The sequence below is a fragment of the Schistocerca americana genome, chromosome 3 (genome assembly GCF_021461395.2).
Source record: "Schistocerca americana isolate TAMUIC-IGC-003095 chromosome 3, iqSchAmer2.1, whole genome shotgun sequence".
NCBI lineage: Eukaryota > Metazoa > Arthropoda > Insecta > Orthoptera > Acrididae > Schistocerca > Schistocerca americana.
Window position 1 is genome coordinate 686,959,677 of NC_060121.1, and position 19,465 is coordinate 686,979,141.

The 19,465-nt window shown below is 38.8% G+C and overlaps 1 protein-coding gene across 1 annotated transcript in view; it reads right to left on the reverse strand.

Moving 5' to 3' along the window:
* LOC124606313 (MAP kinase-activating death domain protein) overlaps window positions 1-19,465 on the reverse strand; it is a 612,624-nt gene that overhangs the window by 162,698 nt on the left and 430,461 nt on the right. The window contains exons 67-68 of the mRNA XM_047138295.1: window positions 17,768-17,912; window positions 17,492-17,621 (exon numbers count right to left, since the gene is read on the reverse strand). Coding sequence (XP_046994251.1) covers window positions 17,492-17,621; window positions 17,768-17,912 — 275 coding nt within the window. The remainder of the gene's footprint in view (window positions 1-17,491; window positions 17,622-17,767; window positions 17,913-19,465) is intronic.

A 19,465-nucleotide genomic window follows, 5' to 3' on the forward strand; every position in this document is an offset into this window, starting at 1 on the left:
TGTCAAATTGCAAGCAATATTATAACAAAATGGAAATGTAAGAAATGTTGAAACTGTTGTAAGATGTCAAAGTTGTAATTGTGCGTCTGGTCCATACGTAGGCAATGTATTAGGATATGTGGAATGCAAAACCTTTGGTGAATACCCTGTCTGTAGGGGAGCGGTAAAAGGTGGATGGCAGGCGAGCGCGGTAAAATGCACACGGGCGCGGCACGGCATAACGGGCTCAGCAGTAGTAGTCGGAGTTGGGCTTTGATCTGAGCAACACGTTCTGGATCGAGCAGGCTCTCCTGGAAAACGTGATTTTGTTGAGCCTCGGATGTGCCATTTCCGACGCCTATACAGCATGGCAATATTCCATAGGCACTAAATGGAAAAATATTGCGACCCTATGAAGAAGTAAAGTGCCGATACATCAAGCCATAGCTGTGATTGTATGTGTGCTCTGTGCTTCGCCATCTCGCCGCCCGCCAATTGCCGCATCAATACGAACAGGTTGAAACTTATAGTACTGTATTCGTGTGGACCAGTGTTACTTTTGTTCCTGACTGTTCAATAACAACTTAACTTTTACCAGAACTGTCCTATCATTTAATTATCCTCATCACTAACCTAGACAGGGTCCTTTCCACATGTTGTGCAATCCGAGTGCCCCGAAATGAAGGTTTAAAGTTTATGTCAATAATAATTACCTGCAGACCTATTATGTTAGAATGATGTTTAAAGAACTTTGTTGTTAATGAATATATAGGCAAATAATATAGGTCTGACAAAGTTGGAAGATAATTTTGAAATTGGTTTAGTAATGAAGTTTAGTCAATTTGAGACAAAAATAATGATAGTTAAATGAGTAAGAAATAAGACAAACGGAGTAGTACCTCATATATTGTAGGGACCGAAGACCTCTGCAGTTTGGTCCCTTTAATCCTCAAACCCACCAGCCAACCATATATTGGAAATCTTGAGAGCTTAACGATTTCGATAATCAAAAATTTCAGTATAGTGATCATAACAGTTTCAGGGTCCCCCCCCCCCACCCCCTTTTCTTTTCTATTCATTTAAATTCTGAAGTGTAATGAACTGATTTGACCAGTAAAGTTAAAGTCAATATAAAACCAAAATTTATCATTGTTTTACCTTTTTCAAAATTGACATTGTATGTGTGTTTCGAAAGTGCTATTTCTAGGGTAACCTATGACCGATTTTAATCAGATCAATAGACAGTACGAAGTTTGTAGTAAACATTATAGTGTAATGTTGTGTAAATATGGCTTGTCCATATTGGTACAGAAAGTGAAATTATCAGTTCAGTAGATTTTCTGGTTCTAAAATTTACCATATTATGGAGTGTCATTACGTGTTGTTTTGTATGAACGTACATCAACTTGTATTGGGAAGAAACTCAGTTAATGCCTAATTAGGCTGGCGAACATATTATTAACAATTTGGTAGCATCTGCTGTGTCGTTTTTTGTCTGTCCTAACGTGTAGTTGCACATCAGACTTGCTTGACGTATCATTGTTGTTACTGAGTGGGTGGAAGTCTGATTTTGCCTCCATTCAGGTACACGCGGTCAACATATATACCAAAATCCTTTCTTATAAGGTGAAGCCCGTCAACTTACCATAGTACAGGCTTTAATAAGTATCGTGCGCAGTAGCGTAGGGTTACAAAGGGATGTATTACTGGTATTAGAGGCACCGATATGTACAGCAATCTGGACCACCATCTCTGAAGGTCTCACTGTGCGGTGGTACAACATGCAATGTGTGGTTTTCATGAGCAATAAAAAGAGCGGAAATGATTTTTATGTTATCTCTATACCAATTTTCTGTACAGGTTCTGGAACTCTTGGAACCGAGGTGATGCAAAACTTTTTTTGATGCGTGTAGGTTACCAGCTGTGTATATATATATATATATATATATATATATATATATATATATATATATACATATATTTTAATAATGGTCAATACGATTGACAACAAAAACTGGAGATGGAAAATCAACTGTAACAGCCTTTGAAATGATGTAAATCATGAAAATATACAAAAGTCCCAATTAATAAGGAGTGTTCTGATTTTTCACTCTTTGTCCCGCTGTCCCAAAAGGGCTCAATTGGAATGCCACATATCCCAGTTTTCGAGTAAGAGAATCAAATATTTATATTCTACTGCTTCAATATATTAATATGTCTCCACCCTTTAAAAAATGCACCCTGAAGGAATTTCCAAATGGCATGGAAATTGACACATGTGATGTACACGTACAGACAAACAAATGATAACAGCTTCAGAAAAACTTGATGGTTTATTCAGGATATAAAGCTTCACAAATTGAGCAAGTTAGCAATGCATTGGTCCCCCATGGCCCATATGCAAGCAGTTATTCAGCTTGGCACTGAATGACAGAGTTGATGGACGTTCTCCTATGGGATATTGTGCAAATTCTGTCCAGTCGGTGTGTCAGATCATCAAAATTCCAAGCTGGTTGGAGGATCCCACCCATAATGCTCCAAATGTTCTCAACTGCAGAGAGATCCAGCCTTGCTTGCCAAGGTAGGGTTTTACTAGCACGAAGGCAAGCAGTAGAAACTCTCGTCATGAACAGGCAGGCATTACTTTGCTGAAATGTAAGCCCAGGACGTCTTATCATGAAGGTCAACAAAATGGGGTGTAGAATATGGTTGATGTACTTCTGTACTGTAAGTGTGCCATGGATGACAACCAATGGGGTCCTGTTATGAAATGAAATGGCACCTCAGGCCATTGCTTCTGGTTGTCAGGTCGTATGGTGGACAACAGTCATGTTGGTTTTCAAATGCTGGCCACGGTGTCTCCAGACATGTCTTTGCTGGTCATTGGAGCTCGTTTGAAAGCAAGACTCATCACTGATATCAATTCTACTCCAGTCAATGAGATGTCAGACCAAAGATGTATCTTGAGACACCCTGGACAGTGGTGGGATCCCTACCTGACTATCACCTGCCATATGGCCTGACAACCTAGAGTAATGACCTGGGGTGCCATTTCAGTTCACAGCAGAACCCCTTTGGTTTTCAACCGCAGCACACTTACAAGATAGCAGTAAATCAACAAAATTCCATGTCCTGTTTTTTTGTTTTGTTACCATTCATGGCCAGCCATCCATCGAGGTTCACATTTCAGCAAGGTAACACCTGCCTGAACACAGAGAGATTCTACCCCTTGTCTCCATGCTTACTAAACCTTATATTGACCAACAAGGTTGCCAGATCTCTCCAAAATTGAGAACATTTAGAGCATTATGAGCAGGACCCTCCAACCAGCTTGGGATTTCAACAGGCAAACATAAATATGGACAGAATTTGCACGATATCCCTCAGAAAAACAACACTGTTAATGATTTCTAAGTAGAATAAAATGACTAACACTATATTCACCAGAGTATGAGACGACCCTAAATATAAGGTGACCCTCCCCTCCCTTTTTTTAAAAGAAACTCATTGATAAAGATTCATTTTTAACAAATTCTGGATAATTAAAACCACAAACTGTTTATTGGCATACAGAATCTGTTAAAAAGTTAACATTATACCTATTTTAAACGGATGTCATTTATTGATTGTCTAAATTTTGATAATACAAAGAGAAATAAAATAAAGAAAAATAAATGATTACATTAATTTTTGGACCATTTTCTGTTCTACCTATTCTGCTTGTTAACCTTGTAGTTTTTGGTACCACTGTTTTTAATCTTCATCAGCATCCTAATAACATAGCTGTGAAATTTGAATCTTCATTATCACAAACATTGATTGTTTTTGTGAATATGTTGCTCTTTCTGAGCACACAGCTGAGAACACAGGTATTTTGATCTGAATACATATCAAATTTTTCTTCTATACTGACATAAGAATGTTACACTGTCTCTTACTTCCAAACATGTCCCCTGCCTGCTGCTCTCTTGTTGGCCATGTACAACCAGCTGACACGCCCCCCATTCATTCCCATTCCCATCATACATCACAGCGAGCATCGACAATATTGCAGCAAGAAACACGTAAGTATGCCGTTGGCCCCTATCTAGACTTTTACTGTCTCTTGAAGAAATGAATACTGTTGTTGAGTATTTGTCCAATTTTAAAGTCAGTTCAATTACAACTACAAATGGATTCAGGCAAACAGCAGTTTAAATATGTTAGATGTTCATAAAAAAGCCACAGTACATGGTATAGACTCTCATGGTTGGCAACAGAATGAAATTTGCTGCTCGTTCACTGCTCCCTTCCCCCACAATCCTCATAGTTCCCAGTCAAGCTGGTGTCAGTGATACCCTTCCACTCCTTTCAAAGCGCTGAGCTTGAGCAACTGTGCAAATTCACACGGCAATATCTTCTAGCATGCAGGTCATACGTAACAACACCAAGGAACACATAAGTAATATATCACAATTACAATTCAGTCCCATTCTCTAAACTTTGATCATCTCACATTCTAGTGATATCTGTTGGTACTGTCTCTGTGACAGGTCTTGTCGCTGTAATTTATTCTGAGGATAACAATGACATTCAGTTTAATATGATGTGCTTCCTCTGTTACACATATCATTCTGGATTAATTTTCCTTCTGTTTCAAGTGAATGTCACTGTCATGTTCTAACATTTTTCCCAGTGTTCTAACGCATGAACAGTGACCTAATTTCTCATGTGCAATCCACTTAGTAAATCATTACAGTCTCTCATAATGAAATAAAATATTAGTTCCAGTTCCGAGTCAAATACTATTTCAACATTTCCGTTTTTGAATGTTGCGTTTATCTGAATGTTGCCTTTATCTAAACAGCAGTGTCAATGTTTTTATGTGGTTTCCATTCATTAATAAGAATGGCTATTGCAAACCTATTCAAGTAAACAAAAGTTTGTGAGATGATAGAATTTAATGCTATTTCCTCCTGTGTTCCACAAAATTGTCAGATTTTAATCTGGGCAATAGATTGTTGTAGTGACTAGTTCATAATTTTTCACCTATCTCTTGCACTAGCACCATGTGAGTCAATGTCACATAGTTGTTCAAGCAATGTCGATACTGTATCAAGCACTTTGGTGTATCCATAAATGACAAGCCTCTTGGAATGCGAGTATCATTTGCTGAGTGCTGCCCTTCTGAATTCTTCAAAATAAATCTGCACATGAACTCAATAACCAAAGATTCATCTCTAAATATACAACAACCCCTATAAATGTAAGACTACTCCTATACACTCCACTAAACAATGTAAAAACCTTGACCTCAGCAGCAGTAGTTTAATCTGTGAGTATCAGTCAACCCTGTATGTATCAAATGAGGAATATGAGAAAAAAACTCATTTTATAATCGGGTAAATATGGTACATAACATATATGTGACCATCTGGGGCTTACTCTCATACTAGGTGTAGTTTATCTGATTGCAGTTGGTAACTCGTATAGCAACCATTATTCACTTAATTAACTTGAGGTATACTAATTTGTCTACTGTTGCAGTGCCTGTATGTGTAATTATAATGTGTGGATTGTTATTGTTTCGTGGTGCCAAAAGCAAAATTTAAGTGTTCTTTAGTGATGGATACACAGAAATATGGTCTTTCATAAAACGAGGCAACACAGATGGGTAAGCATTCTGCAAAACTCTGTTCCTGTTATTTTTCAATTAAACATAGTGTAAAATCTGACATAAATCATGACATTAAGACCCAAAAATATCAAAGAAGCAGGCCTACTCAATGACAGGCATCCAGTTCAAAACTCTCAACTTGTTTTGTACAACCACACACAAGAGAGGAAATGCTCACTACTACTGCTGAACTGACAACAGCATTCAGAACAGTAAACATCACCAATTCATTTAAGTCACTTAATTGGAAAACGAAACTGTGTTCAGTTATGTATGCCAATCCTGCGATTGCTAAAAAGCAAAATGTTGGAAGAACAAAAGCCACAGCACTAATCAAACATATTCTTGTTCTTCATTCTGTAACCACTTGCATCTTGGATTTGATAAAGCTGCACTGTACAGACTTGCAACTGATAGTGGCAATCACAAAGCAATGAAATTATTTCCTATGGTAGTTCAGTATTTTGATGTAGGTGAAGGGATGAAAACTAAACTAATTAAGCTGGATACTGTATAAAATGAAACATCAGAAACTATATCCAGCTTATGCACTTCAGCACTCCCAACTGCAACATCAGTCTCAGAGGGTTTAACCGTACAGGTGAAAACAACATATTCAGTTGCTTAAAAACAGAACTTGGAAAGAGTGGCTGTCCAGCACACATTTTATGTAACACTTTTTCAGCTGCTGCAGAAGTTTCTGTGACTACCTGAGAAGCCAGCATTGCCCAGATATGTATTATTCTAGTCATCTATCAGTCCATCTCCTCCTCCCCCCCCCCCCCCTCCCTCTGTCCACCTCCTCCTTTCCCCCTCACTGTCCATCTCCTCCACCCCCTCTTCTGTCACCTTGTCCCCCCCCCCACACACTATGTTCATATCCTCCTGCTCCTCTCTCCGTGTTTCTCCTACTACCCCTCCCTCTGTCACTTGCTCTTCCCTCCCCCATCTGTATATCCACTCCCGCTGTCCCTGTCCATCTCCTCCTCTCCCATCTCTCTGCCTGTCTTCTCCTTTCTCTGTCCATTTCCTCCTCCCCTTCTCCCTGTCCATCTTCTCCTCCTTCCTCTGTCTGCCTATCTCTTTCATCCCCCTGTCTCTGTCCATCTCCTCCTCATTCCCTCTGTGTTCATGTCCTTTTCCCCTCACTGTCCTTGTCCTCCTCCTCCTCCTCCTCTCCTATCTGTGTCCATCTCCTTGTTCTCCCTCTTTGTCCATCCATCTCTTTCTCCCCCCTTCTTTCTCCACATTATCACCACCACCACAACAGGATCCTCATGGTTCTTATCAAGACAGTATTTCTTTACAGATCATATCGAATATGTGAACCAAATTTTGTTGAAATCATTCCAAGAATTAGGATGAGCTTTTCACCCATGGTTTTGAACATGCATGTATATGTCAAATATGTTTCACATGTATTTGTAGACATCTATATCAAATTTTGCCCCGCAGTTTCATTTTCATGGAGTTCGATGTTTATGACATCTTATCTCTTGAACAATGAGATGTACAATGACATGATTTTGCAGTTACATACATTGTTATATGTCGCTACTGTCTGCAGAATGTGTTGTGAATAAAGGTAGTAGCAAAGTAGTAATAAATTCAAATACCATGTACAATGCGACAGTTTTTCAAGTATCTCAGAGTTTATGATGTCATATCTCCTGAACTGTGTGTCATACAGTGAAATAATTTTGCCAGTACATTCAGTTGTATAAGTAAACACTGTCAGAAAAATGTGTAATGAATATATTAAGTAGTAAAGAAGTAATAAATTAAAACATAATGCTCCATTTGGTAGTTTTGCTGCATGTATGGTACAGCGAAAACGTATTAATTGATAAACTTCTTTCCATTCATCACTTTGTGATGGTAGTCAGCAAGAAATAGTTTGATAAAGGTTTGAAATCGTGCGTAAAGCTTATTGCAAGCCACTAAGTGCTTTTATTCTCAAATACTGGATAAATAAAGTATGGCTGTTCATGCATTGTGGAGTACACTGGTTTTTCATCCCCATCCTCTTGATAGGCAGGTGGTTCTTGCACACACAGCTATTATTTTCAGACAGTAAGTGAAATTAGACTAGATTAGATTAGATTAATACTAGTTCCATGGATCATGAATACGATATTTCGTAAGGATGTGGAACGAGTCAAATTTTCCAATACATGACATAATTAAGTTAATTTAACAACATACTTAAGTTAATATAACACCTTTTTTTATTTTTTTGTGTTTTTATTTTATTTTATTTTTTAAATATTTTTTTTTTTACTTAATTTATATCTAAAAATTCCTCTATGGAGTAGAAGGAGTTGTCATTCAGAAATTCTTTTAATTTCTTCTTAAATACTTGTTGGTTATCTGTCAGACTTTTGATACTATTTGGTAAGTGACCAAAGACTTTAGTGCCAGTATAATTCACCCCTTTCTGTGCCAAAGTTAGATTTAATCTTGAATAGTGAAGATCACCCTTTCTCCTAGTATTGTAGTTATGCACACTGCTATTACTTTTGAATTGGGTTTGGTTGTTAATAACAAATTTCATAAGAGAGTATTTATACTGAGAAGCTACTGTGAATATCCCTAGATCCTTAAATAAATGTCTGCAGGATGATCTTGGGTGGACTCCAGCTATTATTCTGATTACACACTTTTGTGCAATAAATACTTTATTCCTCAGTGATGAGTTACCCCAAAATATGATGTCATATGAAAGCAATGAGTGAAAATAGGCATAGTAAGCTAATTTACTAAGATGTTTATCACCAAAATTTGCAATGACCCTTATTGCATAAGTAGCTGAACTCAAACGTTTCAGCAGATCATCAATGTGTTTCTTCCAATCTAACCGCTCATCAATGGACACACCTAAAAATTTGGAATATTCTACCTTAGCTATGTGCTTTTGATTAAGGTCTATATTTATTAATGGCATCATACCATTCACTGTACGGAACTGTATGTACTGTGTCTTATCAAAATTCAGTGAGAGTCCATTTACAAGGAACCACTTAGTAATTTTCTGAAAGACAGTATTGACAATTTCATCAGTTAATTCTTGTTTGTCAGATGTGATTACTATACTTGTATCATCAGCAAAAAGAACTAACTTTGCCTCTTCATGAATATAGAATGGCAAGTCATTAATATACACTCCTGGAAATGGAAAAAAGAACACATTGACACCGATGTGTCAGACCCACCATACTTGCTCCAGACACTGCGAGGGGGCTGTACAAGCAATGATCACACGCACGGCACAGCGGACACACCAGGAACCGCGGTGTTGGCCGTCGAATGGCGCTAGCTGTGCAGCATTTGTGCACCGCCGCCGTCAGTGTCAGCCAGTTTGCCGTGGCATACGGAGCTCCATCGCAGTCTTTAACACTGGTAGCATGCCGCGACAGCGTGGACGTGAACCGTATGTGCAGTTGACAGACTTTGAGCGACGGCGTATAGTGGGCATGCGGGAGGCCGGGTGGACGTACCGCCGATTTGCTCAACACGTGGGGCGTGAGGTCTCCACAGTACATCGATGTTGTCACCAGTGGTCGGCGGAAGGTGCACGTGCCCATCGACCTGGGACCGGACCGCAGCGACGCACGGATGCACGCCAAGACTGTAGGATCCTACGCAGTGCCGTAGGGGACCGCACCGCCACTTCCCAGCAAATTAGGGACACTGTTGCTCCTGGGGTATCGGCGAGGACCATTCGCAACCGTCTCCATGAAGCTGGGCTACGGTCCCGCACACCGTTAGGCCGTCTTCCGCTCACGCCCCAACATCGTGCAGCCCGCCTCCAGTGGTGTCGCGATAGGCGTGAATGGAGGGACGAATGGAGACGTGTCGTCTTCAGCGATGAGAGTCGCTTCTGCCTTGGTGCCAATGATGGTCGTATGCGTGTTTGGCGCCGTGCAGGTGAGCGCCACAATCAGGACTGCATACGACCGAGGCACACAGGGCCAACACCCGGCATCATGGTGTGGGGAGCGATCTCCTACACTGGCCGTACACCACTGGTGATCGTCGAGGGGACACTGAATAGTGCACGGTACATCCAAACCGTCATCGAACCCATCGTTCTACCATTCCTAGACCGGCAAGGGAACTTGCTGTTCCAACAGGACAATGCACGTCCGCATGTATCCCGTGCCACCCAACGTGCTCTAGAAGGTGTAAGTCAACTACCCTGGCCAGCAAGATCTCCGGATCTGTCCCCCATTGAGCATGTTTGGGACTGGATGAAGCGTCGTCTCACACGGTCTGCACGTCCAGCACGAACGCTGGTCCAACTGAGGCGCCAGGTGGAAATGGCATGGCAAGCCGTTCCACAGGACTACATCCAGCATCTCTACGATCATCTCCATGGGAGAATAGCAGCCTGCATTGCTGCGAAAGGTGGATATACACTGTACTATTGCCGACATTGTGCATGCTCTGTTGCCTGTGTCTATGTGCCTGTGGGTCTGTCAGTGTGATCATATGATGTATCTGACCCCAGGAATGTGTCAATAAAGTTTCCGCTTCCTGGGACAATGAATTCACGGTGTTCTTATTTCAATTTCCAGGAGTGTATATTAAGAACAACAAAGGACCCAAGATATCTTAAACAAGATGGTTGAAACTAGTCTAGTGGTTGAGGAGGAGATGTGGCACACACATATGCACATACATCGACTTTTATAATATGTATAGGTATCTAGTAAATTGTGGTGAAACTTTCTAACTATTTTTCCGTCTACACAATCAGAACATCAGAATGTGTTGACTTTTGTGTATTTGTGCATACTTGCTACAGATAACATTTGTCACACTCTAAAACTAGATGGTTGGCTTTCAATCCTGCAATCAAGAGAAACTTACAACTGTCTTCTTCTTAGAAGACAAAACGTCAAAGATCTCGGCAGAATTTTTCTTTGCCCCTTCAAGTGACATTTACTATTGGTTTACTCACCATCAGTTGAGTTTTTTAGTAAACAAATAAAGGAAATTGAGAGTAGTAACTTATCTGTGGCTGAAGTGAAGGTCATTACTGAGAATACAATAATTTCATTACAAGAGAAATAAAACTGTTGGTATTAGGTTGTTGTTGTTGTTGTTGTTGTGGTCTTCAGTCCTGAGACTGGTTTGATGCAGCTCTCCATGCTACTCTATCCTGTGCAAGCTTTTTCATCTCCCAGTACCTACTGCAACCTACATCCTTCTGAATCTGCTTAGTGTATTCATCTCTTGGTCTCCCTCTACGATTTTTACCCTCCGCGCTGCCCTCCAATACTAAATTGGTGATCCCTTGATGCCTCAGAACATGTCCTACCAACCGATCCCTTCTTCTGGTCAAGTTGTGCCACAAACTTCTCTTCTCCCCAATCCTATTCAATACTTCCTCATTAGTTATGTGATCTACCCACCTAATCTTCAGCATTCTTCTGTAGCACCACATTTCGAAAGCTTCTATTTTCTTCTTGTCCAAACTATTTATCATCCATGTTTCATTTCCATACATGGCTACACTCCATACGAATACTTTCAGAAATGACTTCCTGACACTTAAATCAATACTGAATGTTAACAAATTTCTCTTCTTCAGAAACGGTTTCCTTGCCATTGCCAGCCTACATTTTATATCCTCTCTACTTCGACCATCATCAGTTATTTTGCTCCCCAAATAGCAAAACTCCTTTACTACTTTAAGTGTCTCATTTCCTAATCTAATTCCCTAAGCATCACCCGACTTAATTAGACTACATTCCATTATCCTTGTTTTGCTTTTGTTGATGTTCACCTTATATCCTCCTTTCAAGACACTGTCCATTCCATTCAACTGCTCTTCCAAGTCCTTTGCTGTCTCTGACAGAATTACAATGTCATCGGCGAACCTCAAAGTTTTTATTTCTTCTCCATGAATTTTAATACCTACTCCAAATTTTTCTTTTGTTTCCTTTACTGCTTGCTCAATACACAGATTGAACAACATCGGGGAGAGGCTACAACCCTGTCTTACTCCCTTCCCAACCACTGCTTCCCTTTCATGTCCCTCGACTCTTATAACTGCCATCTGGTTTCTGTACAAATTGTAAATAGCCTTTCGCTCCCTGTATTTTACCCCTGCCATCTTTAGAATTTGAAAGAGAGTATTCCAGTCAACATTGTCAAAAGCTTTCTCTAAGTCTACAAATGCTAGAAACATAGGTTTGCCTTTCCTTAATCTTTCTTCTAAGATAAGTCGTAAGGTCAGTATTGCCTCACGTGTTCCAGTGTTTCTACGGAATCCAAACTGATCTTCCCCGAGGTTGGCTTCTACTAGTTTTTCCATTCGTCTGTAAGGGTATGAAAGCTAAAGAAATGTTAAAAATACAGATCATTGTTCTGAAATAACCATAAAAAAATTTCACAGTGACCTAAAAGAGTTTTTATGAGACTGCCATTACTTATTTTGCAAAATGGTCTCTTCAACTGTCAGGTTTTGACATTTTTGATTGGATGTCTTCGACTAAATTAGTGGAATGGGAAGACATAGAAAGGTCATTGGTTTATTTAAAAGGAAAGGAAGTAGATATTTATGAGTCAGGAATGTTTTGATCAGTAAGTGCATTGGAGAATTTTCTGGCTTCGAAACTTTCAGAGGATAACTGGAAGTCAGTAGTATTACCTGCCCAGAACGAATGGTTGGAATTTTTCAGAAATACAGAGTTCAACATTCAGAAGCCTGAATTGCAAAAGACATGCCAATGTATGTTTTCAGTTGTAGCACATATTCTAATGCTGAGAATTTTTCACTAATGGGAGCTCAGTGCACTACGGAACGAAATTGTTTGGATGTATCAACAACTGAGGGTGTCTTAAAGTGTACTTTCAAGTGAGATGTGCAGAAATTTATAATCATGAAGTAAAGAAACTGATCTTCTAAGAGCTGTCAAATCATCTGAGAAGTATGACTGGCCCATCAAATAATCTGTGTAAACATTGTGTACACAAGTAACTTTTGTTATACTTTGTTATTTTCAAATATATTTATACCAAAGCATAATTCTCCCTAGTAACATATAGGTTCATTTTTCCAGGCATTTGAAGTTCCTCCTCATACACATCTTGTGACTGGATTTCTGTGGACTTTGTCCCAATTTTACTACAAACATTTATAGCAACTCTAGTCTGATCTGAAAGAATGATAAACATAAAACAAGAAATGAAGGTAAACTTATTTGAGAATACAAAATAAAATTTCCAAAGTAATAGGAGAAAATCATAAAAGAACGCAATTAGTAGTTTACACCAGAATATTCAAACAGAAGATGGAACAAGGAAAAAAAGGTTAAAGTTGACATGAATAAACCAGCATGGGCATTTTTAAAGAGATTAATATTTATGGTAGTTTCCTTGATTGCTAACAGAAGTAGGTGTATAGAGCATAAGATGCAACCACCTCCTAGCACACGAACTGCCAGGTGGAGAGGAGCAATGTGTGGGTGAACGAGCTCTGCGTTCCTCATACAGTGCTAGTATTACTTGTGTACTTTGGGCTTCTTAATGAATATCTACAAATGCAGAAGTGACAGGAACTTTACTATGCACTGTAACTCTTTTTCTCTGAGGAGTCATAGTACCCATCCCATGAGGAATCAGAAATTGCTTCTTTACTCTAGCTGAAGCTTACAAACTGATAGCACAACACAACAATCACTACCTAATGGTTACTACAATGCACAAACACTATCAATCTTGCAAAAGTGATCATGCTGGCAATTTCCAAACACCTAAAGTGCTTTTGAGTTCTGTTGAGGTCTACCAATTCAGAATTAGAATGATCAAGAATCAAGAGAAGTATGAAATATGGTACAAATGAACATAGAAATTAAATACAAATGGTAAACAAGGTTTCCGCAGAAAATTGGAGATTGCACCAACAAGAACTGAAGAAATCTAGGGGAAGAGAGAAGATTTTAAAAAGATCAAAAAGTATGAAGAAGAACTTGGTGATGAGAAGCTGAAAGAAGAAAAACGTTCATAGCAAGCCAATAGAACTTCCAAGTGAAGCACAGATAAAACCTGTATACAAGGAGGGTAGTGGTAGTGATCCACAAAACTACCATCCAATATCTTTGACATTGATTTGCTGTAGAAGCTTAGAACATATTCTAAGTTGAAACATAATTATGTATCTTGAACAGGATATCCTCCATGCAACCAGCATGGATTCCAAAAACACTGACCATGTGAAACCCTACTCACTCTGTTCTCATATGATATACAGAAAGTTTTGGATCAAGGCAGTCAGGCAGATGCAGTATTTCTTGATTTCTGAAAAGCATTTGACTCAATAGCACACCTATGGTTATTGTCAAAAATTTCATCATATGGGGTATTAAGTGAAATTTGTGATTGAATTAGGGACTTTTTTTGTAGGGAGGACACAGCATGTTATCTTGGATGGAGAGTCATGGTCAGATGTATTTGTAACTACAGGTGAGCCCGTGGGAAGTATGTTGGGACCCTTGTTGTTCATGTTTTAAATTAATGACATTGCAGACAATATTAATAGTAACCACAGGCCTTTTTCAGAAGATGCAGTTATCTGTAATGGAGTCCTATCTGAAAGAAGCTGCATAAATATTCAGTCAGACCTTGACAAGATTTCAAAGAGGTGCAGACATTAGCAACTTACTTTAAATGTTCCCAAATCCAAAATTGTGCATTTCATAAGACAAAAAACAGTATTATCCTCTGACTATAATATCAATGATTCGCTGCTGGAATCGGCCAACTCATACAAATAGCTGGGTGTAAAACTGTGTAGGGATGGAAATAGAAATGGAAATCTTGTGTGGCTAGGACCTCCTGTCGGGTAGACTGTTCGCCTGGTGCAAGTCTTTCGAGTGGATGCCAAGTCGGCGACTTGCGTGTCGATGAGGATGAAATGATGATGATAAGGACAACACACCACTCAGTCCCTGAGTGGAGAAAATCTCTGACCCAGCTGGGAATCAAACCCAGGCCGTTAGGCATGACATTTCATCGCTCTGGCCACTCAGCTACCAGGGGCGGACACAGTGTAGGGATAATGAAATGGAATGATCACATACGCTCAGTCGTGGGTAAAGCTGGTGGAAGACTTTAGTTTGCTGGTAGAATACTGTGGAAGGGCAATCAGTCGACAAAGGAGGTTGCTTACAAATCACTCATGCAACCAGTTCTAGAATATTTCTCAAGTGTGTGAGACCTGTACCAAATAGGACCAACAGAGGAAATTGAACATATACAGAGAAGGGCACCAATAATGGTCACAGGTTTGTTTGATCCATGGGAGAGTCTCACAGAGATATTGAAGGTACTGAACTGGAAGACACTTGAAGATTAAGGTAAACTATCTGGAGAAAGTCTATTGACAAAGCTTCACAAACCAGCTTTAACTGATGACTCTAGGAATATTTTACAGTACCCTATGGATCGCCCACATAGGGACTGTGAGAACAAGATTAGAATAATTACAGCATGCCCACAGGCATCCAAACAATCAATCTTCCCACATTTCATAAGTGACTTGAGTGGGAAGAAATGCTAATAACTAGTACAATGGGACATACTCTCTGCCATGCATTTCATGGTAGTTTGCAGAGTATGTATGCAGGTGTAGATGTACATGTAAAGCAGGCTACAATAAATTATGAACACCACCAAATAATGTTTCATAAAACTAAAATGAAAACACACAAGTTAAATGCACTAACTATAAAGGAGGAGGGGAAACAGAAGAATGCAAAGAACTTGAGACAGAGGATGAAACAAAGGGGGAAAAGAAGCAGAAGACAGGATAAGATGAGGAATGTAAGATAAAATAGAGTGCTAAAAGAGAAGAATAGGACAAAACAAAAATCAAGACATACAAAAAAAAAGAAAGAAAAGAGGAAAAACAAGGGGACATACAGGATGAAGCTTGAGGAAATCAAGGAGAGGTCAGGAGCTGAAGTTATAACAAGCATCAATCAACCACATTGGCAAAATAAGCACAAACAAAGGTAGCACAAATAACTGCTTATTTTTGTTCCATAAAGTAGTGCATGAATAAAATTTTAGACAAGGGAAACTGACATACAGATGTTTAGACAGAATTTCACAGTGGCCCTTCTCTGCATGATCAGCTGGCAAACAAAACTGGTCTCAGACATCAATTATGAGATGCAAAAACTGAACATGGCAAAGAAAGTGCTAACCCAGCTCATTGTTAGCCATTATCTTTACTTAAGGTCTGTCGAATAAGTCATACATCAGACAGAGTTGTTCATCTTTGCTGCTTATTGATTCATACAATGGAGAAAAAACTATGTATTAATCTCTCATCAATGCAGAGCCCATCACATCAATTACACTAATGATTGTGACACATTGCCTTGCCAAGTGAGTGTAACTTTCACAATCAAATGTAGTTGAAACGCTGTGTGTTTTGGTGAGGTATTTGCATCAAAGGCATGAAGTAATAATGTTTTTAGAAATCTGATACCATATACCAAAAGATACGAGGGTGGTTGAAAAGTTCCCAGAATCACAATGAGAGGTGATATTCATTGGACTGTTACCTGTAAACACATGCCATGTGAGTGCTCTTGGAAGAGAGCTGAGGCAGTGACGTGGCTCTGTTGTTATTCCTGCATAGTGATTTCCAAAGATGGAAAAAAATTGAGATTCTAACAGTGGTTAAGTGCTTCATAAAGAAAGGTATGAAAACAAAGCAAAATTAAAGTCAATTTCTAGAATACACTGGGGAACTCTGCTCCTTCATATTCAACTGCTGCCAAGTGGACAAATGAACTTAAATTTGGTCGGGAGAGCTTAGATGATGAATCATGCAGTGACTGGCCAAGATGTGTCACTACTCCAGAAATCATTGCAAAAGTGCACAAAATGGTCATGGAGGATCGCCAATTGAAAGTGTGTGAAATTGCTCACGCTTGCCAGATCCCGTCTGAATGGGTATATCACGTTTTAACAGAAGAATTAAAAATGAAAAAATTATTTGCAAGATGGGTGTCGTGATACTAATGATGAATTGTTGCCACATCCACCTTATTCACCTAATATGGCTCCATCAGACTTCCATCTCATCGCAAAATTGAAAACTTTCCTTGGCGGACGAAGATTCACTTCAAACGAAGAATTGATAGCCTGAGTTGAAAATTATTTTGCAGGCCTGGAGGAAACTAATTATCGAGATGGGATCAGGGCACTGGTACATCATTGGGCCAAGTGAATTAATGTACAAGGAGACTAAATTGAAAAATTAAAAAAGTTTCAGTGATGTAAGTACTTTTTTTCTATTCCATTCTGAGAACTTTTCGAGCCACCCTTATATACAAAATAATCTGGGTAATGGTAAATCTATTGTATAAATATCTTGTCCCCTTAAAAATAAACAATAAATCAGTTACAATAACCTGGGTGGAAAACAAACTATAGTACGAGCAAACACAATCACTCACAGTGCATAAGAACTGTTGAGAGAGGCACACACTCATGCGCACCACCCACCCACCCACGCATGCACGCACACACACACACACACACACACACACACACACACACACACACACACACACACACACAAAAATTCAGATGATCTCAATTACAACATTCGACATTCCAACTTGTAATTGACAAAAGTTGGGGAGATGCTACTCTGAATTATTTTCTATCATTAGACTTTACATCAGCATCATGGGTTAAATTACACATATGCTAAGAATGTCTGGTATTTTGAGGATAAATGATCCTGTTGGTCTTGATCCATCAGTCAAATGAGTCATTAAGCTCAATGGCTCCCTTACTATTAACATCATCATGAGAATACTGAATTACCTTTCCATCATCTCTCCTGGTCCTTGATCCATTCCAACCATATCTCTTTCTTGTGAAACTGCATCAAGGAAGGCATCCTCCCAAAACTGCATCTGGTCCCACAGGCTGGAGCGTTCCTTGCCAATAAGTCCTGTGATACAAAAATAAGAATAGCTTTTAACTACAGGTATTACTGTGGTGTAAACCATTGCAAGTAGATAAAATAACTATGTCATAAACTGATGGCTGGTATATATTAATTTATAATTAATTAATAATAGAATATAATTTATGTACCTTCAAAGAGATATGTTCTTCCTGTATCAGGACTTGGTGTTGTTGAAGTGTTGATCATATTTCCACCATGGTATCGAAATCCGGTGCTAAGAGATGATTTGCTCGACCAGACACTAGGTGTTCGTTGCTTTGCTTGGCGTGGAAACTAAATGCAAACAAACATTCAACTTTAGACAGTTTAAACTAAACAATAAACATATAAAAATTCGGTGTGTGTGTGTGTGTGTGTGTGTGTGTGTGTGTGTGTGTGTGTGTGTGTGTGTGTGTGCATGGGACATTTGTTGTTCCTGTGGAATAGCTCAGAAACCAAATAATATCAATACTTACTGTGTTTTAAGGGGACCTTGCAATCAGGGCCTGTAGTTTTTACTAGTATTTTGAAATTTAATAACTCTAAACCTTTAATAGATGTTGGATCGAAACATTAACAAAATAATTAGTGTATTGTCAGCTCAATATGAAAAAAAATTTAAAAACTGTGGAATACATAGTGGAATTAATATTGATTTTTATCTTACATACTGAATTAAATACAATTTTTATTTTAGGTACACTACTTCCACACTATTCAAAATAAAACTTCAAAACAAATTTTAGCGTTTACTCACTAAACTTGTTGAAAAAGTAAACCAGAAATATTTACTAATTTGTTGTTTTGTGTATTTTAAAATAAAGCCTTTTTAGATGTCATTTTTTCCTAATAATTTAAGAACATTTGATATGCTCCATCTTCAAATATTTAATGCATTGTTGAATAATGTGGTTCACTGTGTAGGCAAGCACTATATTATTATTCATGCAAAATTTTGTTTTGCAGTTTTAATAGTGGATGAGCTCATGCAAAGACGTTGGTTACACAAAACTGAAAAAAGATTTGCAAGTCATTTCACTCTGAATTATAAACATGCCAAAACATTCCAGGTCCATAATTTTGTTTATTCTGAGTGCCCTTATTGTCTTCTTCAGTTTTCTTTCTTTTCTTTGGTATTCTGACCTCTTTTGTCAAGTTTTCAGTAGACTTTTCAGCTTCAGCGACACGTTTCCTGTCCACTAATAGCAGCCCACTTTACATGCTGTCCCATTTCAATGCCTAATCTGCTCATGGTTTTTAATCTGCTTGTTACTCCATCATTAAAACATTATGGTGTCCATCACACCAATCTGAAAATCTGACATGACAACAAAAGATTTTGGCAAGCATTCCAAAATTATACTACTGAAGCTTTCAGTCATATTCTGTAATTTACCATGTAAACATTTTTCCACAAGTTTAGGAGCTGAAAAATCTTTATACATTTACTTTAGTTCCACCATAACGGTTTCCTGCATGGGATATGCACATGTAAGTTTTTGTTCATTTGCTTCACACCTATTACACTTGCACATACAGTATTTAACCAATTAAGTAATTCCTTTTGGGCAGAGGCTATGGTCTGGATGCTCGTTAGTGGATATTCTGTGAAACAGAGTCGCTCAAATTACTTTTCTTGTCTCACTGACATTTTTGCTGTTTCTCATGATGGCTAGATCATAATACTCTGTGAGGTTTTCTATTTCTGATTTGGTGAGTCTGCTTTGTCCGCCAATTGCTGTACCATCAGAGATATTTTTAGCTGTCATATCCTTGCAGAGTTTCCTAAGTCTTGCTCCCACTATCTTCATCACATGTCCTATATGTTGTAGCCCTATACAGTGAGT